Source organism: Gracilinanus agilis, chromosome 1 (assembly GCF_016433145.1).
Source record: "Gracilinanus agilis isolate LMUSP501 chromosome 1, AgileGrace, whole genome shotgun sequence".
Taxonomy (NCBI): Eukaryota; Metazoa; Chordata; class Mammalia; order Didelphimorphia; family Didelphidae; genus Gracilinanus; species Gracilinanus agilis.
The window spans coordinates 709,110,415-709,134,228 of record NC_058130.1 but is presented as its reverse complement, the minus strand read 5'-3'; the positions used below and the strand labels follow the sequence as shown (position 1 = coordinate 709,134,228).

The 23,814-nt window shown below is 46.3% G+C and overlaps 2 protein-coding genes across 9 annotated transcripts in view; one reads left to right on the top strand and one right to left on the bottom strand.

The window, feature by feature from the left end:
* Positions 1–2,053, top strand: part of TMED1 (transmembrane p24 trafficking protein 1) — a 33,198-nt gene extending 31,145 nt beyond the window's left edge. The window contains exons 2-5 of the mRNA XM_044684978.1: positions 5–16; positions 441–538; positions 774–963; positions 1,534–2,053. Coding sequence (XP_044540913.1) covers positions 5–16; positions 441–538; positions 774–963; positions 1,534–1,752 — 519 coding nt within the window. The 3' untranslated portion in view covers positions 1,753–2,053. The remainder of the gene's footprint in view (positions 1–4; positions 17–440; positions 539–773; positions 964–1,533) is intronic.
* An 881-nt stretch (positions 2,054–2,934) lies between these two features.
* The window catches only part of DNM2 (dynamin 2), a 79,215-nt gene continuing 58,335 nt past the window's right edge, over positions 2,935–23,814 (bottom strand). For 2 of the 8 annotated variants that reach the window (XM_044669993.1, XM_044670018.1), the window contains exons 13-21: positions 21,809–21,860; positions 20,989–21,000; positions 15,713–15,826; positions 10,055–10,164; positions 8,741–8,852; positions 8,327–8,491; positions 7,677–7,912; positions 6,798–7,049; positions 4,527–6,022 (exon numbers count right to left, since the gene is read on the bottom strand). In XM_044669993.1, coding sequence (XP_044525928.1) covers positions 5,956–6,022; positions 6,798–7,049; positions 7,677–7,912; positions 8,327–8,491; positions 8,741–8,852; positions 10,055–10,164; positions 15,713–15,826; positions 20,989–21,000; positions 21,809–21,860 — 1,120 coding nt within the window. In that variant the 3' untranslated portion in view covers positions 4,527–5,955. Of the gene's footprint in view, positions 3,597–4,526; positions 6,026–6,797; positions 7,050–7,676; positions 7,913–8,326; positions 8,492–8,740; positions 8,853–10,054; positions 10,165–15,712; positions 15,827–20,988; positions 21,001–21,808; positions 21,861–23,814 lie in introns of those variants that run through there. The other 6 variants (XM_044669984.1, XM_044670011.1, XM_044670002.1 and 3 more) reach the window with 4 other exon arrangements.

Here is a 23,814-nt window from a genome sequence, read left to right as displayed (position 1 = left end):
GGAGGCCGAGTACCAGGTGGGGGCGAGGGTAGGGAAGCGGGAGGGGGAGGGGAGTCCTGGTCAGACTGGGGACTCTGTGGGCGGGGCTGGAGTCCTTGGTCTGTTTGCGGTGCTTCCATGGCTTGAGGCCCTGATGGGTAAGGGGGCGTGACCAGAGAAGGCATCTCTAGAAGGGGAGGGGCTAGATGAGGGGGCGGGGCCTGAACCCTGGAGGCTGGGGGGTTGGGGGGGGCGGGAGAAGGGAAGGGAGCTCGGAGACTTCCCTGAGCGTAGGATCTGGAGCGCAGGTGGTATTTTGGTGTTACCCCGCAAACACTGTGGGCCCCTGGCTGCTGGGGAGCTGGGACCTCTCTGGCTTTCCTATCGGTTTCCCCCCCGGGGCTGGGGGCAACCACCATACCTGCATTCAAGGGAAGCCTTTGTTTTGCCTCTGCCTCCAGGTCATTGGAGGTGCGGGGTTAGATGTGGACTTCTCCTTGGAGAGCCCTCGAGGTGTGCTGCTGGTTAGTGAGTACCGCAAGTCCGATGGGGTGCACACGTGAGTATATCCTCCCTTGGTCCCACTGCCTCCTAGTGTCCCCCCCCCCTTTATCTCCCAGTGTGGCTGCTCTACTTTTGAAGGGTTTAGTTACATCTGCCAAGCCTGACCTGGCCTCAGGTTACCCACTGTTACCTGCCAGGGCTGCAGGGGTATCTCCTTGGCAGAATGGGGTGATTGGGCAGGTTACCCTATCCAGTTTGAGAAGCTGCTTATTCTCTTCTCTCATCTCCAGGGTGGAGCCCACAGAGTTGGGAGACTACAAGCTGTGTTTCGACAACTCCTTCAGCACCATTTCAGAGAAGCTAGTGTTCTTTGAGCTCATATTTGACAGTTTACAAGATGAGGAGGACAGTGATGGTGATGGCTGGGCTGATGTAGTAGAGCCTGAAGAAATGCTTGACATTAAGATTGAAGATATCAAGGTGGGAACTGGATTCCCACCTCCTGAAGCCCAGCATCTTTTCTCTCTGGCCTGGCTCCCCAGACCTATTTTAGCCCCTGAAGAGTACCTCTCTGGGAGGAATGAAGGGGAAATGCTAGTAACAGTTTGTTTACATAGTATTCTGAAATTTACAAAGTACTTCTCTCCTGACAAAATGAAATGGGTAGTGAAAATATTATTAGTATATTTTAGTTGAGAAAAAATAAGACTCAAGAGGTATAGCAACTTCAAGGTCATTCAACTAGTAGGTGGGATATAAAGTTTGACATTTTTGATTTCCATTGCACCACCACAGGTCTTCACTGCCTAAAACTACTTTGATCTCACTGAGAAATTTGGGTCCAACAGGACTAAGAGATGGGCCCTTACCTGGCCACATCCTGTTGTTTTCCTTTAGGACAGTAGCTCTGCCCAGCCTGTGAGGCTTATAAAGGCATTAAGCCAAAATGAGCTGTGCTCTAGGCTAAGGGGATGGGGCCTATCTCCATTTCAGGGACCACTATGTCCAGGGTTTGTCTGAGGGGCCTGCTTCTTTCCTTCTTTCCCACAGGAGTCCATTGAGATGATGAAGACAAGGCTAGAGCGAAGTATCCAGGTGCTGACTCTCTTGAGAGCCTTTGAGGCAAGAGACCGCAACCTGCAGGAGGGCAACCTAGAGAGGGTTAATTTCTGGTCTGCTGTGAATGTGGGGCTACTGCTGTTAGTAGCTGTGCTGCAAGTGTGCACCCTCAAAGGCCTCTTCCAGGACAAGCGTGCTGTGCGCACATAGCCCTCTCTGGAGAGGGTAGCTTTGGGAGGGGATGGGTAGGGAAGGGAGTCTCTCTTGCCCTGGGTTTTTTTATAGCCCTGGGTTTTGGAACAAATGTACTTCCTTGGGTGAAACAGTTTAAAACTGACCAAGAAAGGGTCAGGGGAAACCTGGAGTGCTGGTTCCTCCCCTTTGTCAAGAACATTATAGTATAGAGAGGGTCTCCTGATTTTTTTTCCTGCATAAATTCTCACCTTGAAACTGTAAAAGGGGTCTCTCCTAAGCTTCTAGCTTTGAAAGTAAAAGATCAGTTTCTAACAGACTTTCAAGGGCAGACATCTTTCTCAAACAGACCAGTCCTTGAAGATTCTAGGCCAGGCACAGTAACTAGGAGAGGCATAGCCTTTCTGCCAGCAGTACCTACACAGAGGCCTGTGGGCGAGTGTGCTTTCTCTCCCATCAAATCCAATACAACCTTTCAGGGCCTCTATATCCTCTATTACCATCCTTTATATAACAGTTTTTGGTGAAGCCATAATAAGGGATGAAAACCTAAAAGGGGGACAGGAACCATGGGATTTGCCAGGGCAACATTCATCGTTTCAACCATATCCCTGTTTCTTTACTCTATAACTCAAGGAATATTTAGGCTTTCGTTCTATGTTATACTGGAATACTACATAAAGCTTCTGACCATATATGATCAGAATACTCTGTACCTAAGTTGACATTGAAACAGGCCTGAGCTGTTTCATGTTTGGGAGTGAGGGAGGGGGCAGTATGGGACTTGCTGTCCTGGAGGGACTGTGTCATATTAGTGGCACAGATAAAAAGCGGTTAGAAAGTGAAGAGGGAAAGATGGAGTGAAATCTTTTGTTTCAAAGCTGCCCAGAGTATAGGAGCAATCCCTCCCACCCCCAGGTGCCTTAAGTATTGATTATTGTGGGGGTAGACTCCCATCTTGCCAGGTTTCCTCTCATGCCAATCTAGGTGTGATTCTTTAGATTTCAGTTCTCTTCCCAGAATGGCCACATGACCCTTCTTTTCTCCCTCCATCCCTAGTTATTTCAGTCCCTCAAATGCTAATTGCTCAAAGACAAATAGGTGCCAACAGAAATAAACCCAGAAATGAAGTGGGAACAGGTGGGGGCAATCCCCCTGTGCCTTGCCAAGAACTTTTAATGAAACTCAGACGCTGTCACGTGCTTGCCCAGGACTGTCAGTTTATTGGAGACAGGGTAGGTTCTCCAGCCTGGCACTGCCTGCAGGTTGAGGCAGGGAGAGGCTTTGACTTGTGGCCTAATGAAGTCCAAAGCAACACCAGCATGGCTATATCCCCAACCAGAGGGCTTGACCTGCTATGTCTGCTGAGAGATTATCTTCAAACTAAATTGAAGCCCTTGGGCACCAACTGGCCAAGGGAATAAGGATAATTCTCCAATTGGGGGGAGAGCTGTTAGCCAAGGGTAGAAAGGGGGTGACTTCTGAGTACATGGAACAAAGTACCAGCTCTGGTTCAATAAATTACTCTTGGAATCGTGGAGTGTGTGGTAATTGGGGCCTAGGCTGGGAGGCACAAGTTTTATCAAACTCAGGACCTATGCCCCCTGAACCCCAGTGTCTGGAAACCAAACTATCATATTTGGGCCTGGAGCAACGTGACCATCAGGAGTGAAGACCAACTCCATAGTGCCACTGTAGGGAGCTCAGGCCTGGCCTGAATGGGAAAATGCTCCCTCAGCTCCCAAGGCTCATAGTGTAGTGCCCTGGGCAAAGGCAGCAGGCTGGCGCCTATGGAGATGGATGCCTCTGAATCAGACGAAACTCAGAAGAAGGGCCGGGAAGGAGCAGAAGGAGGTGGTCGCCTGAGCACAAGAGAGAAACAGAAACAATAAGTTTTAAGGTGGAGGATATAGAATGGTCAGAAGGAGGGTGACTGATCCCAGGAAGCTGTCAGCTGTAGGAGTGAGTCCCCGTTAAACTGGGCCATCTGTGTTTCTTCCAGGGAGTCAGGTCTTGGGGTATTAATAAAGCAAATGTCTCCAGTGTGAGTGACAGCTTGGTTTTTTTGCTTCTCTCAAGTTGTCTTCTCAGGGAATACCTCTACTGTTGTTACTATATACTCGGTGGAACCTCTGGCCTTAGTGACAACAGAAATCAACTGTAGCAACGGGACCAAATCTCTCCAAGGCATACTTCACCCAGCCCTGTTTCATTTGCCTGATTTTGTAACCATTGCCAAACTAAGGCCAGACCAAATGAATGCAGTGCTGCCTAAAAGCATCTTGCCATCCCATTCTTTAGGACACTGGGGGTGGGGGTGGGGATTGCAGTACCATTTAAAGACCTCCCCCTTCCTCAGTCTCCAGAAATCAATACAAACCTGACTAGAAACTGACTTAATAGGGCTGGGCAAGGCTTAGAGAAAATGATGGCAGAAGAGGTTTTAGGGATCGGAACTTGGTAACTAGTTGGCCCTGGCATGTATAAAGGTGAAAATTAATGGTTGGCTAAAATATAAGGGAATCCCTTATTCTCCTAAACAAGTGTAAACTCAAAGAGAACAAAGAATTCCCTTTTACAGCTGTTAACAGCAGGCACCTACAGATGGGTAGGGCAGCTACTTCTGATGCTCCCAGTAGTACCACCAAAGAACTTGAGACTAGAGCTCACGAAGAGCAGGGGTAGCAGATAGGGCTGATCAGAGCAGGGCAGAACAGCAGGGGAACCTCCAAGAGACAAGACTCCCATCCCTTTCACTCCCAAGCAAAGACAGGAGAAGACAGACACCAGCCACCAGTAGCTTCTTCCCTTTATTTTAGTTTATTAATAGGGTACAGAGCAGAGGCACTTACACTGGTCAAATTGAGTGAAGGAACAAGTCCCACATAGAGGTGCCAGCATGACCAGAGCTGGAGCCCATTCATCACAAAGGGTCCTAGAGAGATGCTAAGTTTGACAGATGGTCTGCCAGTCAGGCCAACAGCGGCTCTGAGCCCTGGGCAGTCCTTAGATATGGTCCCCTGATCCAAGTGCTCCCTGGCCTGGGGTTGGGGGTGGGTGGGGTGAAGACTCTTCTTGCACCCCAATGGGTCCCCATCCCCACAGCAGGGGCTTAAGGCAGCTCTGGGATTTTGGTGGGATTAAGGATTAAGAGATACATCTCTGGAAGCTTAATATAGAGGCTCCAATGCAGCAGTGTTTGGGCTTGGGATTTTAGTTAAACCTGACTTCCAGAAAGAGTATGTACAGCTGGAGGTGTGCAAATAACACCAGTGGCTGGGAGTGTAAAAGAGCAGTCCTCAGCAGTAGAGAAGTCAGGAAGACCACCAAGACTGCCCACCATAACCCTACTTCCCCTCTTCATACTGGGCTAGCTACTTTCTGACTAGGTACATCTGATAATCCCAAGCCAGGCCCTGGTGTTTGCTGCTTTTCCCCAATCCATGCCCTGATTCACTTGTCACTCTGAGCCCTTGGGATGATGAGCAGGAGACCTACGGTGAGATCTCCATCCTGACCTCTGCCCTGGGTCAGCAGGACTTTCTCCCCAAACAAGATGACCTGGGGAAGAGAAGCCCTGGTCCCACCTGTATATCCTTTAACTTTGAGTCCGTTTACATTTGGTTTAATCACAAGTCACTCACAGGGCCACAGACACAGAAACACAAGCTCTTGCTGTGCCCGAAGCCCAAGACTGATCAGTCCTCCCTCCCTGATATGTATATTATTTCTACATAGTGCCTGGGGCTGATGGGCTGGGCTGATGAGCCCTTCCCCCTTGACCTAACTGAGTCCCAGACCTCATTCACAAAGTGCAAGAACCCAGTTGCACTCTAGACTCCCCAGGACTGCTCAGTTCAGGGCTAAGTGCAAGTGCCTTGGGAGTCTGCAGAGTCGTGCCCCTGGCCCTGTCAACACGTCCCTGGGTGCTGCCTGCATCTGTGTCAGGATGGGCAAGGAGGGTAGATGTACCACCAGGCCCACTGATTACAAGTTCAGTTGATCCCTGCCTGGCAAACATGGCCTCAGGCCTGGCTGTCAGGGAATAAGGGAGAAAAAGGGGAAGGGAAGGAGGCCTCAGAGCCCAGAGCCACATTTGCTTTCTACAACCTTGGGTGTTCCTCAGAGCCAACAGTGTATAGAAACCCCACCCACAATGGTACCCTGATGGTCTGGTTGCCACACCCCACTGAGTACATAAGTTTTTTCTAGAGCCCAGGGTTAATCTAGCAATGATGGTTCGGCCGGGCGGATAATGGTTGGCCGGTTCGGTGCGGCAGGGGGTCTTCTGCTGTAAAGAAAATAGAAACATGGAAGAGAACCCAGTAAGGATGGGGAAGGTGAGCTAGGAAGGGAGAGAGTAGCATGGGCTACAGGACTGCTGGCCTAGCTAAGGTTCTCCAGTTTCCCCTTCAACCTCCCACCCCCAACGTGTCAGAACCCAAATTTCAATGGAAGTCAAGCCAATGGAGAAGGCCCAGAATCCCTAGAGCAGTGATGGGCAAACTATGGCTCGCGGGCCAGATGTGGCCCCCTGAAATGTTCTATCTGGCTTCCATGACATTATTCCTAATCTGACGAATACAGTGAGTAGGATACAATACAATGAAACTTCGAAAGAGTTGCCTTAGAAATAGACTGACAAGAGGAGCATTTCCTTTCCTTTGGCCCCCTCTTTAAAAAGTTTGCCCATCACTGCTCTAGAGCATTCTTTTTATGGACAAACCCTGACCCTGAGAATTGGATGAGTTTCTTCTTTGAGGAACAGCAACTAACCTATTAGGAAAAGAATGTTGGCTCCCATGGATAAGTTCTCCACTAAGAGCAAAGAGATGTGTTTGTATGAAGTGGGTCCTGAGGGGCTGGGAGCAGAGGCAGGCTGGGTTCTGCTGAGATGGAGTTGAATATTGCTAGTGTTTTCTCCTACTTAAGTGCTATGTGACTAAAGGTCTCTCTAACTCAAGAAATTACTAAAGGCAGCACAGCTGCTGACATATTCCAGTGCTGCTCTCAGCAGGGAGCAAAGGGAAAAGGAACAGGCAGAGGTTTAGGATGAATCTTACCTGGGCACACCAGGAGGGATACCAGGGGGAATGCGTGCTGGCCGAGATGGGATCTGAGGTGGGGCTGAAAAGGGATCGTTGTTAGTGAAGACATTCTGAGGTCCAGGACGAGAAGGGATAGGGGGAGCCACAAAGGAGGCAGCAACCCCTACAGGCACAGGGATCAGAGGTGGCCCTGGTGTAGGCCCCCTGACTGCAGGGGGCCTCCCAGGAGGCGGCACGCTGGCAGGAGGTCGATGCTGAGGTGTGGGACTGCAAGAGAAGACAGAGCAGAGGCTGGGACCAAGAGCTGTAGAAAGGCCGAGTGCCAGGCAGGTAGCAGTAGAGTGAACTAAGATGAGGACCCAATTTGGCCTCACTGGAAGGACAGAACAAGAGCTGTATCCACCTGCCAATTACACCTCAGCACATGTGGCTGAAAGGCTGCTAAGTTGTTGGGGAATGGCTGTCCACTCTATAGTCCCTTAGGGCCAGGTCTCTTATAAGACACCTCCGTCCTCAGATTTCATAAGTTACCGGGTTCTCACTAGAATCATAAGATTTGGAAGGGAACACATGTGTCAGCTAGTCTAGCCTTTTACAACCTCCCCACAAGTAGTCATCCAGCCTCTGCTGGAATACCTCTAGTCATAGGAAAAGTTGCTTTCTGAAACAAGTCTGATAAGAATATGATATGATATAATATACCCTCTTATATGAAATCAATCCTCTGCCCCTATTTCTACCCACTGGTCTTACTTTTACCTCTGGGACCAAGCAGAAATTAAATTAAAAAGAGGCATGAGGGCTCCCCTAAAGCTATACTTGTCATCTTCGCTCCAGGTCCACTTGCCCCCAACCCCTACCCCTATAGGCAGATTTGCAGATGCCTGGCCAGACCTGTGCCTACTGCTGGAACTCTGGAGCCATGTGTCATCCACGGGTGGGGGCACAGGGGTGGACACAGTGCTGGTGCTGATGTCTCCAATGATGTTGAGTGCCTCCTTCAGGGCATGGTACATGCGCAGCATGTCTTCTCGACGTTGTGCCTGGTCCGCAGATTCTTCCATTAGGCTACTCTGGTCCGCAGAAGAGTAGAGATAGGCCAGGAGCTCTGAGTGGATGAAGGCCTTGGTCTGTGGTATAAGGGAAAAGCCCAAAGATCAAGTTGGAGAGGGTAAGAGGGTTGAGTCCCTTCTCTACTGATAGACAATCCAGGAGGTTCTTCCTCTGGTATACACAGGATATAATATGGAGATGTGATTGGCTTCAAAGGAACCCAAATGAAGCCCTTCATGATGAACTTGAGCCCAGTTCCCCAGAGCCTTCCTATCAGACTTCATCCTTTCCCTCTTGAGGGCATGGACCAACATCTCAAGGGTGACCTATGAAAAATATAAAGCTCCTGGATAACTATTCATATCCCATATTTCCTAGCCCCTAGAGATATTGTAGGGGACCTAACCACATGAAAATCTCTCCCTCTGAGTCAGCTACCCAATTTTGAGTCACTCCACTCAATTTGAGTGCTGGGCCCCTGGAATACGCACATTGTTGATCATGAGATGCATGATTGTCTTTGGCATGAGGTCACGGATAGACTTATTGATAATCCCCACATAGGAGTCAACAAGGTTTCGGATGGTTTCCACCTGGCGTTCCAGTTGAGGGTCCATGGAGAAGGTGTTTTCCTGGGCCCCATCCTCATTCTCAGCCTGGTTCAGGGTCAAAAGAGAGTTATGAGTGCTTCTCAGTCAAATCTACCCAATCTGTACTCCCAAATGAGAGGAACTCAAATTAAGCACAAGAGAACTAATTCTGTAGGACCTGTCCTTCTGCTTTGCTTCTAGCATTAACACTACCTGGTGAATATGCTTTGCTCAACTGGCAGTGCCAGTGCCTTGGGCCTGGACCATTCCAAAGTTCCATTCCAATGTCCCCAGGATACCCAGATGAGTACCAACCTGGTCTTTCTCAGGATAGACCCCAGCTCGGAGGAAAGAGGCCTTCCAACTATCTACATCCTCCTGTGAGTCACAGGCTAGCTCAATTTGTCGTAGGTCCTTATAGACATTCCTGTAAGAAGAACGGTATAAACAAGAGGTTTGCTGAGGTCCTCTCAGTCTTATCCTTCAACCTCACTCTTTGGCAACTGGCAGGACTGGCAAAGGACTAGCAATGGTGGCAAGTGATAATGGTACAGGGGTCCTCAGAACTGTGCCCTACTAGAAATCAATAATTGGCCCTGGTATCTCACCATATAACACTGACACATTTACATCCTATACATAGTAGATAAAGGTCAATAGGAGATGGAAAATGATGCTATGGAAACTATGTAAAACTAGACACATGCCTCTTGTATAGGTGGAGTCAATGAACGGTAAGTGAGGTTAGCCACTTGTGCAGTCATTTATTCCTATTTTCTAATATGCTGTCTCTCTCTCTATGTCTATTCTTGTCACTGTGAGTTAAAATAAAATAGAGCATTAAAAAAAAAAGGGCAGCTTGTATTTATGATGGAATAATCGTTAGACTGCTAGAAGCCTGGTAAAGGCCTTGATGATGGAACCAAACTAGAGCAAATGAATAAAGTAACCATAAAACCTCTGATGGAAAAAAATATCATCCTGGGGCTTCCATGAAGGTCAGTATATTAACTAACACCGGACTTTTTTGCCAGTTTGAGGAAGGAAAATGAGAGAGCACAGGGAACTTAAAAAGGCAAATGAGGTTCCCACTTATTCTCTATAGCTCAGTACTCAACTGTTTTTACACCTAGGAAATTTGGGGTAGGGTAGGAGATGTCTCAGATATCTCAAGTTCTGAACAAGCCAAGAAATATTCAGTTCCTTGAAAGGAAACATAATGTTCGATAGTTTTCAATTATTATCAAGGTATGAAAAAATATTTTTAAAATTTTGTTCTGAATCGTGTATTTTATGACTTGTAAAATGGTAATAATTAAACAATTTAAATTTATAATTGAAAAATTAGCATCTGTTTGGAGGCTGGAGGTTAAGACACAAAGATCACATTGTACCTAATTATAAGAGATAATCAAAATGAAATTTTGGAAACCAAAGTTTTAAATTTCAGAGGCCTGAAATAGGCTAGAAAATCTGAGAGCCTCAGAAGGCCATCCATCCATAGCACAATGCAGAGGTCTGCCCTAGCCCAGGTGAACATAGTCAGATTAGTTCCCTTTGCAGGCCTGGTGTCTAGGCCACGCTTTGGCCTGGAGTCACTCAAATAGGTGCTAGAGATCCCCTCATCACCTCTGCTCTGTGTTGAAGATAGCAAAGACATGCTTATTGGACATGAAGCCCTTTTCCACATCTCGAATTTTGAGGTTATCCAAAGGTAGCATGTACTTCTTTTCTTTTTCCTAAAACACAGAGAAGGCAAAAAATAAATAAATAATTCCATCTAGCAGGGCCACACATTTATATCTGAAGAATATGCTGCTGTTTTCATCAGTTTACTTGACTTGTCTAATTGGCGCCCTCTTGCCACCCCACCCTCCAACCCTTACTATATGTCAAACCTTCTGAGCCCATGACCTAGCTCATCTAAGCTCCATAAGGGCCCTTTTTTATCCCCACCTCCTATCACGGTGCCTGTCATAAGTGCTTAATAAGAAAGAGCTCATTGGCTAATTGCCAGCTTCTCTGGCTCCTGAAGCAAACACAGGGGACTCTGATTTAATTAGCAGCCTGGCAGTTTTTGGACCACAAACAAGTCAGCTCAGAAGCAAAAGATTCTCTGGGGCCTGAATTCCTGGAGCACAGCAGTTTTACCCTGCTATCCCTGTATCCCTCAAAGCACCAACCATATAGAAGACCCAGCCTATTTGTTTGTTGCACCAGTAACAGAAAAGTGGAGGACAAGTTTCTAGCCTCCAGATCCACACTTAAGCAAATTCTGGATTTGTTAGAGCTCCTATGGACAGATATGGGCAAGAAAGAAGAAAGCCAGAGGGCAGTATGCGTTGGGTCATGTGTGCCTCCCAAACCAACCTTTGAGAATGGTAGGGAAAAGGAACACAAAAGAGACTGAGGCGGAAAAAGAAATGTAGCCTTTTGATGGGCCAAAGTTTTAGTCGTGCCAATTAGAACACTGATGGATAAAGAGAGCTGGAGGGCAACAATGAGCTGGCCCACCCAGTCCTGTACCATTCATTTTCCAGCTCAGGTTTTCTGGCATAAGGAAGATGGATGAATGAGCAAGACTAAAGCTGGGTCTTAGAAGACCTGATAGGGTTCTCATGCTATCAGAAGGGCTCTGCCCTGTCTTTCACTTCGAGGCAGATTCAGGACAGTACAGACCCCCTCTGCTCCCCTACTGTTGCTATTGGGCCCCACCCGCCTGCCCCCAAAGCAGCAAAAAGCCCTGCACTTGGTTTGGATGAGCACAAGTCTGCTGCTTTTGGAGGGGCCGCCCTCCTGAGTCATGGGCTAGAGCAGCCTCAGTGAAATGCAACATCTGGAATTGTTTATAACTCTGTTCCACCCAGAAAATACCTCCAGATGCTACAGGCACACATTCACCCTCCACCCCCACCCCGTGTCCCAAAAGTGACGTTCTCCTTTGTACAGAGGCCATGAACCTAAACCCTCCCTCTACCACCCCCACCCCCACCCGCTTGCCTTAGGATTTCCTGAAAAACCACAACTTTCTCCAGACTGGGTCCTGCTGAAGACTTGCCACGTCAGAAGAGACAAAGCAGATTCTTTGAGGGAACGGCAGTTTCCTCTCCTTGTAAAATAAGCTTTAGGAATACATCCCTTCTCAAAAGGAATGGCTTCAAAGGGGAGGGGTAGAAGAATACCCTCAAATTCCAGCCCCACCAGCCCAGTGTTCAGACTACCTGTCCAGGAGATTGCAAAGGTGTACAGTAGTCTGCACATTGGTTAGGCTGGGCTTGGAAAAGCATCTACTGGGGAGCCAGGACCGCTGCCCACAGCAAGGTGGAGGCCAAGGCAATATCATCTTCAGGTAAGTCCTTTAAGATCTGAAACTTCCTTCCTATATCCCATATACAAAGTATTTAGCTAATAAATGTTTGTTGAATTGAAATGATGGAGATTAAAGGGAAAAGTTTAGGGGATAAAATGGGCTTTATGAAAGGGAAAGAGGACTCGGGGGACAGTTCAAGTGGGAAAAATCCTTAAAGGCTGCTGCATAGGCAAGATGGTATCATTTAAAATTTTTTAAGAAATATTTGTATTTTCCTTTTTTTTTTTTTTTAAATAAAGTTACCAAAATAAATGTATCTCAACTGTTCTTTGTTCATTCTTTTTCTTCTCCCCACAAAGGTTTATAACTGGTTCTGAGGGATGGGGGTGAGAAGGCACTGGAAGGACTGCCATGTATAACAGATGCACATTAGGAAAAAGGTTCTACTTGTTAGCAGAGCAGACTTTTTATTTTTTGAGAAACAATGTTTTATTTCCCCCTCCTCACCTCTAGGATTCCTGTTGGCTTTGTGTCTGTAGAACACAGAGCCTTATTCACAGTGCCTGCTGGTTCTCATTACTCAACAGCAAAGGGGCTCGACAGCACTCCCACTGAGAACCATGCCAACAGGAAACTGCTGGAGGAGGACAGACAAGGTTTGAAGAGCGAGCTGGGGAACGCCGCTCCCTAGCTCTCATCTTAGTGTAACTGGAATTTGATTTACTAGATGGGACAAAGGAACTCAAATCGTGTAACTCCTCATCTAAGGTCCAACTACCAAATTCCTATCTTGCCCCACTGGCCAGTTTAAGTATTCAGAGAGAATTAAATAACACTGTTCCTCTAATAGCCCATCCAACCCCAATGAATTTGCTGATGTGTCTGTTCTCACCAAGATGGAAGCTTGGAAACCCTCAAAATGCACTCAGTTCCAGAGCTGACGCACCACCAAGCAGACTTAAGTTTCTAGACTGTGGGGGTGGAAATTAAAAAAAAAAAAAAAAAAAGGCAAAAGCATTTCCCAGGGCACTAGGAGGAGTGGTTCAAAGCTGTACTGTCTCCCTGAGGAATCTGTAGTTTGGAAAAGATGGAGGGAGCAGGCATCTGAGAGGAAGCAAACTGCTGTTTGGCTAAGCCCTTCCTCTGCATTATTATTTGGTCTAAGGGAGAATGCTCCCTTGCTACCTGTTTTGCTCTAAAATCAATTCAAAGGGGCTGTGGGGGAGGCATGGGCAAAGGAGAATGGAAAGAGGATCTATTTGAAGATATCTCTATGTCTGGCCAATCAGGAAACTGCACCCTCCCTCTATTGGGTCAGCCTTGGCCCTGTATTCATCTCCCTCAGAAGCCTCTACTTGGCCTCACTGCAGATACAACCTACCATTCATGAGACAAGTATAGCCCTCTTTATAATTGTGTTTGAACAGGGGCTGTTTCAGGCCACTAAATAGATAGATGGACATATAACATAAGGTTCTGTAGCTTTCTCCTCAATTTAAGCTGAAAAGAATTTCCTTTAGGGAAGAGGTACCTCAATACACAACACTTTCCTGGCTCATAAAGGGCCCTCTGAGATACCAAAACGGGTCCCATGCCCCCTAAGCCTCCAAAACTCAACAAAAGGCACAAACTGGGGGATGGAGGGGTATTTTCACTACAAGGTGAAAGTAGGGTTGAAAGGACTCTGTCTCTCAGTGTAGACAAAGGAAGCAAGCTTGGTGTGGCTTAGGCCAAGCAGCACCACAGGGAAATTGGGAGTAGGCAGCTGGTGGTCAGCCTTTCTTTATTCAAATGGAGAGTTGGGCCAGGCCCCACATCTAACGCACACATTTGCAAAGATCCCTGCACAGAACTGCTTTCTTCAAAATCACTATCCTCAGAAAATTTCCCTTTTACAAGAGACCAGTTAGGGCTACCTTATATTTTAAAGGAACGCAGTAGACCTCGATCCTAAAAAGCATTTGGGATCACAATTAAAGACACTGAGGAATGTGAAGATCTACACTATTCACAACCAGAAGTCTAAACTTGCTGTGAGAATGGAATAGAGAAAAAGAGAAGGGCTTGGTCCCTGGGGCCCCTCAGAGATGGTGGAAGAAATTACTTTGGCACAAATGAAACAAGGAGAGATCTTGCTGAGAGAATCAAGGTTAGATCTGGATTTGTACTGCTACCAAACAAGTTGTATAGGGAAAAAAATTTTAAACCTTTAACTTCCATCTTAGAATCAATACTATTTATTGGTTCCAAGGCAGAAGAGTGGTAAGGGCTAGGCAATGGGGGTTAAGGTTGTCCAGGGTCACAAAGCTAGGAAGTGTCTTAGGCCAGATTTGAACCTAGGTCTTCCTGTTTCTAGGTCTGGCTCTCTATTCACTGAGCCACCCCGCTGCCACCTGTGTACAGGCATTTTTAAAGGACTAAAGGGGGCCTGAGAAGCTTTTCTAGGTCTCTTTATTTACTGATGGGGAAGGAAATCTATCAGTTTCCTTATTTAAGAAATCCAAAGCTCTCTGGATGGTTTGGCTCTGATGTGTGCTCCCATCTTTCTGCTCTTTTACCTAGTAAAGCCAAGATAGGAGATCACGAATTAAAATGAGAGAGCCCTTAGAGGTTATACAGTCTGATACCTTGGAATCCGATAGGTGAAAACAGATTCAGAAGTTAATTAATTTGCCCTAGAGACAGTAATGAAGAGCTGGGGACCCAAGCTAGGCCTACTAACTGCAAACTCAAGGTTTCCCACTCATTCCACCGCAGCTGCTTCTCCTTATGTGGCTATGAACCATTTCTAGGCTTGGTTCCAAGAAAAAGTAGGAGTGAATTCTCTAGTACTCTTCTAGTATAACCTAAAGTGCTCAGGGTCACAAGGAGAGGAAGCAAACACTCACTTCAGGTCAATAAACTCTGATCTATTGTAGTAGAGATGAAAACAAAATTGGTCCTACCTTCAAGGAACCTGCCTTCTACAGAGAGGATAACATGTATACAAAGTTTAAACATATCCCCAAGGTAGCTGGTGGCCCAGTGGATAGAGTGCTAGGCTTGGAGTGTCAGCAAGACCTCATTTCAAATTCAGCCTCAGACACTAGCTACATGACACTGGGCAGGTCACTTTACCTATTTGCCTTAGTTTTCTCTACTGTAAAATGGGGATAATAACAGTACCTACCTCACAGGATTGTTGTAAGGATCAAATGAGAAAATAAGCACTATCTCATTTTATTCCTTTGGACCTCTCAAACACTTAATTAACATAATGCAGGGAATATAGGGGGTGGTACATAAATGCTTATTTTCTTTGCTTCCTTGGAGCAGTTAGTAAAGGTTTTGAGCAGAAATAACACTAATCCCTGGGGGGGGGGGGGGGGGAGGAACGGGAAGTCATAAGACCAAGGACATCCACAAGTCTATAGTAATAACAAAGGTTTCTGAAGACCCTGAATTTCCTTTATAAATCCTACCCAACCTGAGGCTCCCAAGTCTTCATTCCACATATGCTCACTAATGAGTTCACTCTACCTTCCCTGGGAAGGAAAAGAGAGCCTAAGGAAAGGGATGGATAAATATTAGTACATTAGTGTTAACATCTATAGGAGCCCACATGATGGCTGGTGTCTGAGAGGATGCTGTTACAGTAGTTTCCAACTAGCAGGTCACCTGTAGGCCAAAGTGTCCAGACTGTGGTCCTTGTCAGGTTGGCTTCCTACTTACCAGATGCATTTTGGCCCCTGTCACTAAAACTCAGATGTGCTGTTCATTCTGCATCGCCGGACCCCTAGAATCTTCAACATCTCTATCATCTCTGACAATAGGTTGGAGCCACACTTCCCCTTGATATTTATGATTTACATGTTATCTGCTTGCCCAAAGGATTTGGATGACAAATCATAGTGGGCAGCCCAGTCTGTTTCCTTTTAATCAGCTTACCAGTGCACTTTGGAACAATGATCAAGCACTCAGATTTCCTTGACACTCACCTCTTCATCCTTGTACCATGACAAGGACTCTGCAGTGAGCACAAACCAATACTCCTTGGAACCACCTTTCATCAGGCTGATATTGTTGATGGTCAACCAGCCCCTTCGAATCACCTGGAGGAGAAAACATGAATCAATATGAAATCTGGGCCTTGATGAAGGGATATGACTAGGTCACTTTTCCCTATCAGAACATACCAAGAAGTCAGAGAGGCCAAATCCAGACAGAGCGGGTTTCCTAAATGATTGGTAAATTCCCAGCAGAGAAGTAATCTAGCTCCTTCCAAAAGGCTGGATCCAAACCTCAGAATCCTAGAGTCTTCTCAGAAATTCAGACTTCTCTTGTCCTAACCAACCTCCTAATCCAATCTAAAAAAGGAATAGAAGGGGAATGGCCTGTTCCAGGATTTTAGGATGTTATGTCACTGTTTACTAAAGCCAAACAGTTACCCATCTAGTAGGTGGAAAGAAAGGACTGTTGATGTAGCCCATGGCTTAACCTGTTCCAGGACAGCCAAAAGGGGAGAAATCCAATTCAATCTGATTAATGGGCCATACTCCTGTGCATGGCCAATCTCGTAGGACCCCTGGGCAAGCCTGGAGAAACCACTTGGTGAAGTACACAGCATAATGGAACTCTCCACTAGGAAATCTTGTCTTAGGAGGTAGTATAAGACATTTAAGATGGAACAATGAATTGAAACTATTCAGTTCAACACTCATTGTTCCAGGACAACTAGCAAAATTCATTTCAAATCTAAGATAGAGTCCTGTCAAATGGATTATATAAAAACTGCCAGCCACCAAGCTTCCCTGTCAGGTAAGTTTACAGCGATATAATACAGTAGCAGTTTCTTTTAAAAGTGCAGCATGGGCCTCTGGCTGCCCCTCTAACATTGAAAGCCCTCCCCATCCCCCACCCTGACACTGTCGCTGTGCCTGCATGTGGCACTCACCTGGCAGCCGAGTCAGCCTCGATGGAGGCTGCAATGAGGAGGCAGACCCAGGTGCTAGGCTGAACCCCCTGGGAGGTAAGGAGGGAGGAGACAAGGAGACAGAAGGCATGCATGGGAGTCTAGGGCCTAGGGAAAAAAAGCCCCATAACATTCCAAGCTGGGATAAAAGGGTGGGGCAAACATGAAGCAAACAGACACTAGAATGGGACTCATTGGATCAGGAGGCTGTGAAAAACTGAACTGTCAAGTGTAGGTTGTCACCAAGCAAGGAGGATAGCAGGGCTCGAGAAAGCACTGAGCCTGCCAAGGCACTTATGGGGCAGAGCCGCAGGTACCAAGAGCCAGAGAAAACAGGAGAGATCTCAGGCTGGCATCAGGGACTTTATACAGGTATCTTTCCTTTCTTGGCCAGAAAACCAACTCCTAGGCCAAGTTCATCAACCATTTCCCCAATCTGGAAAAATGGCTTTCACTAGGATTTAACAAACCAATAGACATGATTTCAGAAGGAGATAAACTGCCTAGCCTGGCGTTCTTCCTATACCCCTCCAACCATTCAGCAGCCTGGCCCCTGGGGTAACTGAGAGATACATGCATTCTTTTTCTCTCCCTGGACCAAGGAGCCTATCAACAGATCATACAGCCAACTGCTTTGGTGACTTCCTTGGGATCCTAGCCTAGGGTTCAAGTGGTAGAAGCCACCATTGTAGAGAAAAAAGCCAAGGGGAAACAAAGCTTTGGGAGCTATGCCAGAAGGGCCCCTAAAGGAGCCAAGACTCCCAGTCAGGTGCCAGAATCCTTGCTTTGTTGGGTGACCTGGGGGAAGTGAGTCTAAATAAAAAGATGGCACTCAGACCTCCCCCTGCTGTGGCAGTGCTTAGTGTTTCAGAGATATGAAGTGCTTTAGGACAAATTCATTTGATGCCTTTGCCAGCATTTTATTTCAAGTGCAGAAGCCAGCAGAGTGGCTGCCCTCATTTCTTATGGGCCCTACTGGGCTTCGAATAAGGCTTTGGTGACCCACTCCTACTGGAGTGAGGTTAGACTTCACAAGTCCTGTGGAAGCAGGTGCTAACTTCTTCCTTTCCCAGGCACTGCCAGACAGAAGTAAGGCAGGAAACCATTAACACATTGATAAGACTTCCTGCAAAGGCCTGGGTGAAGCAGGGCCAGCTTCTTTAAAGACACAGCAAAGGATCCCAGCCCAGAGACAGTAAAACCTCTGAATTATATTCCTTTCATCCTCTGGAGATGAGGGAACGGCAAGCAAGTGAAGAGGCAAACCAAGCCCAGCCAGGAGCCTAGTCAATAAGGCATCAACCACACCTACCTCTATTCCCCTCCCAATGGTCAACAAGCAGTGAGAGACCTTTGAACCTGCTGTCTGATTTCTGTCTATGCCATTTATGTGGAAGAATAATTTGGAAATTTTCAGATGGGCAGTTATGCCTCCCAAATAAGAAATTGCAATACATTTATGGACTCATATCCTTGGGCTTCAGGAACATATATGAGAAGTGAGAGGAGTACCACAGTCACCCCACATAAGTGCCCTGTGGCCACTAGTCTCAAGACACAGGTTAGTAATACACAGGAGTCAACGGGACAGCAAATGGCACATTTCTCAATATCCAGGCTGGGATGGACTCAATGTCTTCAAGGTGTGTAGTCCTGGTGAGAAATGTGGTTGCCTGGGAGCCAAGGATACACAAGAAATGGTGCCCTTGGTAAAACCAGAAAGGCCTAGGGCTCAGAATAGTTTGATACTCTGCTCTGGTGGAAATAACCAAATATTGCAGGCCTGGTCATTTAACCCCAAATCTAAATATCTAGGCAGCCGGCTGGAACACCATGTTTTTATTCACATAGCAAATGTGCCACAGGACTGGAGAATGCCGGTCAAGACCACAGTCAGATAGACTCCCTCTGACCAATCATAGACCAGACCTTCCTATCCCAACCCATTCCATCCAAATAATTTTTAAGCTATCCAGGCAGCTGCCCATGTAGGAGACAACACTGAGTTAGAGACAAAAATCACTTGGCTGTACAAGCTATGGGTGACTGCAGGCTGTTACATTTAGAAGGTCTTAACTCTTATAGTGCACCTGGTGGAGAGAAGTGAGGAGCCCTGACTAAGCAGATGGCAAAAGGCCAATCAAGAACTGAGTGAATAATCTTTTTTGAGTCTAGGAATAGAATTTGAGGGCACAGAGTAGCTCTTTAGCCCAGTTCATTTTAAAGCCAAATTTGTATATGAATATTCTGTAGATAATCTGATCTTGACAGGGGGAAGCAGGAAGCTGGAAATACGACAGGAATAGCAGCAAAACCAGAATGCAGCTGTTAAGTGTCCCAGGGTCTAGGTACAGAGGAGATAGGTATGAGAGGATCCTCTGGAAAGTCAGTCTAAGGCTATAGCTTATTCAACCCAAAGACCCAAGGCTAAAAAGAATCTGCTGTGCAGCTCATGGACTAAGGAGAGTTGCCATGGGCCCTCAAAGCCATGTCTCTGCTTCCTGTTCCTAGGAAATTTAATTCAGGAAGAGAAGTATGACAATAAGGGTCAGAATGGTCACATGATGCATAACAAAGGAACCAGACTTGGCAGAAAAGGAGGAAATTTTGATGTACTGAAGCCTTACCTGCAAATTGGTCCCTTTAGGGGAAAGCTGATCAATTGGTAGGGACAGGGAATCAAGGAAGGGGGCCTAAATCTTGGAACACTCTTCCTGAATGCTGATTTTGTCTTCCTGGCCCAGCTCATATCAATCTTAGTATAACTGTCAGGGCTCAGCAGCTTCCCATCACCACAAGGCAACACTTGCACATCCTAAGCCTCCCAAAGCAGTGATGGAGACCTTGTTCAAGAAAAGTCAAGGTGCTCTGGAACCAGAGGTGAGAAGTATTCCTGGCTCCTCCCCACCTCCTTGGAGAGTGGAAGGGAGCCTATTTGAATTGACAGGAAAATGGAAATTATTTAAAATCTCTATAGTATAAGGAAAAAGGAGCTATTGCTTTAAATAGGGGAGGGGACCACCCCATTGCAACAAGGGCCTAACTTCTTGCTCCTTAAGGGGAGATGGGTATGAAAGGACAAGGGGCTGGTGGAATAAAGCAGGCAAACCAAGTTCAGAGTCCTTAAGGAGAGTGGTTTTTCCTGTCCTGCCCCACCTTTCAGGATTACATTTCAGCTGTTTCCATTTTCTTTCTCAGTCAAAGAAGACTTCTCAACCTTGTTTCCACACACACTTGTTAGTCTCTCCACTGGGAAGATGTAACACTGTCTCCAGAGCATCATTAAGAAAGAAACTGGTATCTTGGGTTTTCAGAACTGAGTACACTTAGCAGGAAGGTCTGTGGGACTCCTGCCAAATAGCACAGCGAGTCAAAATTACGCTGTCACCCTACTGAAGGGGGAGGGAAAGCCGAAGACATAGGAGCACCCAAGTTACCAAAATGGAACAAACTGAATACTATGTACATTAGCAATAGGAAATCCCCCTAGAGAGCTGATTCTGTTATACTCTCTTGCTGCTTTTTTCCTCTCATAATAATACAAAAGGGAAGAGGGACCAGGCCCCTGCAGGGAGTTAGGGAGAAAAAGCTTTTGGAAGGGCTCCAAGAATTGCTCTTGGAAGGTGCTTGGAGGCAATGACCCTCTAGGACAGGGGTCGGCAACCTTTTTGGCCGTGAGAGCCATAAACGCCACATTTTTTAAAATGTAATTTCGTGAGAGCCCTACAGTGCTCACAGTGGGCACTCCTGTAACAGTGCCTGAAAAAAAATTGACTTTATGGCTCCTGCAGAAAGAGCCATACGTTGCTGACCCCTACTCTAGGAAGATGAGCCTCCTGACGGAGTTGGCTTTTCTAAAGAATATGGAACACACTGTCCCAAAGAAAGCCAAGACACTACGCCAGTCAAACTGTCGGGATATAAGGCATGTGGGCTCAGGTTGCAAACATAACCTTGCATTTACAGTCCTAGATAGTTTTTTTTTTTTTTCAGACTCACCTAATTCACTTCCTTTCTCCTACCAGACTCTAAGCCCCTTGAGGAAAGAGTCAAGTCAGATTCATCTTTACACATCTCATACTCTCTATCACATGGCTGAGGACATCTACTAAAGGCTCCATAAATCTGCTGGATGAAGATGCCCCTGGCCTGGGAGAAGCCTGGTTCTCACCTTCAATGTACTAAGTGTACTCAAGCCCAAATCAGGGAAAAGCCAGTTTCTTTTACAGGATTGTATTTTGGGAACAGGTCTCCATCACTAGATCTGTCTAGTATTTACTAACACACTATGTAGGTACTTACCAGGATCTCACCCTTTAGGATCACAAAGTTAGGTTGTAGGGTAAATAAAGGAAAAGCAGAAAGAGGGAGCAAGGTAATAGAGAAAGGGCAGGAAGCACAACAAATGGTAGAAAAAGAAGAGCAGAAAAACAGCAAAAGAAAAAAAAATTACATGCTATTAATTATATTCATAGTGTTAATGTTTAATTCATTGTAATCTTTCCAAACAAAAAAGCAACAACATATGTATTACCTAAAGCAAGCATAAAATACATGCAAAGGTTACATTTTTCCAATCTGGGTCTTCAGTCATGCAAGCTAAATAAATAGCAGGCCCCCTGGCCTCTCCTATGAGAGATGGGACCCCAGCAAAGGCTATTTGAAGGCAGTGTTTTTTCCTAGAAAACACCAAGACTCTACTCTTAGGTCTGATTTCCCAGGGAAATGCTTTCCTTCCATTTCCCAAAGGCGGGGCTGGAACACTAGTATAAGGTTGCCAGACCCTTTTTCTTTATCCTTGGGGCAGCTGATTTGGATATCACAGAGAACATGCCTTCCAAGGCCAAGAGACAGCAGCTGTGACAAGACTGTCAGATTTAGATTCAGCCACTTGAAAAGGTTTTGAATAATGTCAAAACATATGTAGAACTTGGGATCAAATGGATGAGGAATCATAATTATCCAGCAGCTCCTGAGAGAGGTGTGTGAAACAGTGAGGGTTTGAGGAAACCATTTACAACCAAAATTGGTGCACCTCCCCCTTGGCACCTAAGGCAGCTTTCCCCATCCTTTTCCCACCCCAAGAAACACATCCCAAAGAAATGTGGGCATGCATGTGTACCTGGTTTGGAACAGCTCTTTTCTTGTTCAGCTGAGTGCTCCTCTGCTGGGCACTGAAACCAAAGCAGAACACAAGGCTTATGCAGCTGGGCAGTGAGGGAGGAGGCCAGTGACCAGCTGCACAGAGAGAAGGTAAATCAATGTTGGGTGGCAAAGAGAAGAAACAGCTACCAGAACTGGAGAAGAACATGAGCACGAAGGTTTTCCCTCTGGAGAGTAACTGTTCATCTGAGGAGAGCCACGGAGGGCTACAAACAAATGTATTTTACAAAAACCTGGAAAGCAGCTCTAGCATTCTGAAAGCTGTGGCTGATTTACATCAATGTAAACCCCCTTCTTCCCCCCACCCCAGGAATTCTTAACTTTGGCTCTATGATGTTTTAAAAATATATATATTTTAAGAAGTGTATTTCTGTGTAATTGGCTTCCTTTGTATTTTATTTCATTTGTTGAGAAACTTGATTCTGAGAGGAGATTTCAAAGCTTCTTTCCCAAACAGCTTGCCAAAAGGTACCAGGACACACAAAAGGGGAAGAAGCCCTGCTTTAACTCCATTTCTATACACAACTGAATGTGCTCCTAGTTTCTATTTATTTACTCCTTGAGGAACTTAGAAAAAAGCTTGTGCAAGTCCAATGTTGTCTCGATGGTTGGGACATGAGCGAACCAACCTAAAGCTTCCTTTTCAGGTAAAGGCAGTGGAGGATCTCTTCAGATGTCCTCCTCTCCAACTCTTAAGCTGCCAAGTCCAGAGCCTGAGCAGCATGAGCTTTGGAGCTACCCATTCTAAGGGGATGGTGGGATAGCTTGATGTGAAATTTCAGGTGCCATAACCAGGCTGACCACAAGAGTGCTTATTACCAATAAAAGTTTTACTTACCTGAGTCAGGAAATTAATACAAGGCAAAGGAGGAAAAGTCACCAATTTTGCTTTCTTTCAGACTCAACCGAGAGGAGGAAGAGGAGAGTTCAACATAGGGCTCTGTTTGAATATCTGTCTCTATGAAGGGGTTTTTTGTTTTAAATGGCAAATGCTTAGAAGGCAGGGGTAGGGGCGTGGGGCCCTTGCCAATGCAACCACCCGTCCTAGTACCTGAGGGAGCTTGATAAACAGAGAAGCCTTGGATCAGAGTGAAAATCTATACAAGAGCACTGATGATCAGGCTTTCACAACAGCAGGGCTCAGGGAACATCTTTACTACTTCTTCAGTCTGAAAATCAGAATCTGAATTGGTCTGTTTCCCTAAGCAAGCAAGTCCTCCTGCCCTGGGATTTACCACTATCTTTGCCAAAAACAGACCTATACCAAAGCCCCACTAACATACTACTGAAACAGCATACACAGCAGGCAGATACCCACCCGGTCACAAGCTGCTCAGTATAGTAACAGCTGGGGTTATTGGGAGGAAGGCCAAGGAGTCCAGAGGAAAGAGTGAAGTGATCAAAGGAAAAACAGGAGAGATGGTGAGAAGGAGGAACTGTGGATGAAGTGTGAAAAGCAGAAACAAAGTGAGGAAAAGAACAGTAATCAAAGGGGGAAAGAGTCCCAGGGATTTCAGCTCCACAACATGGACACCAAGACAGAGGCACGGGAAGCTTCCACAGCAGGTTGGTAATCCAAGCTGAGGGTATTGAATTCATCTTCATTCTGAATGACAGGGTACACACAGCAGGAGACTGAATTCCCTGTGATCAGACAGTCATGGCTCATTGCCATGTCCAAAGGCAGGGAAGATCTGGAGAAGCCATTGCTCTTTTACTTGCCATCTTTGCCTGGGCGGAGCATACCCTCAAAGACTTTTCCTGGGACTAGCTCCTTCTGAAGTTTGAGAAGAGACCAGGCTCCTCCTTAGTAGTAAGGCAACTTCTCTTAAACTAAAAGGAACTAAACTTTCCTAGGAAACTAAGCATGGATTGCTTAAGCCCATTCAATAGGAAGGGGCTGATGAAGCCATGATAACCAGCAAGATCCAGACCCCATTTCTTTTGATTCCTTGTGTGTGACAG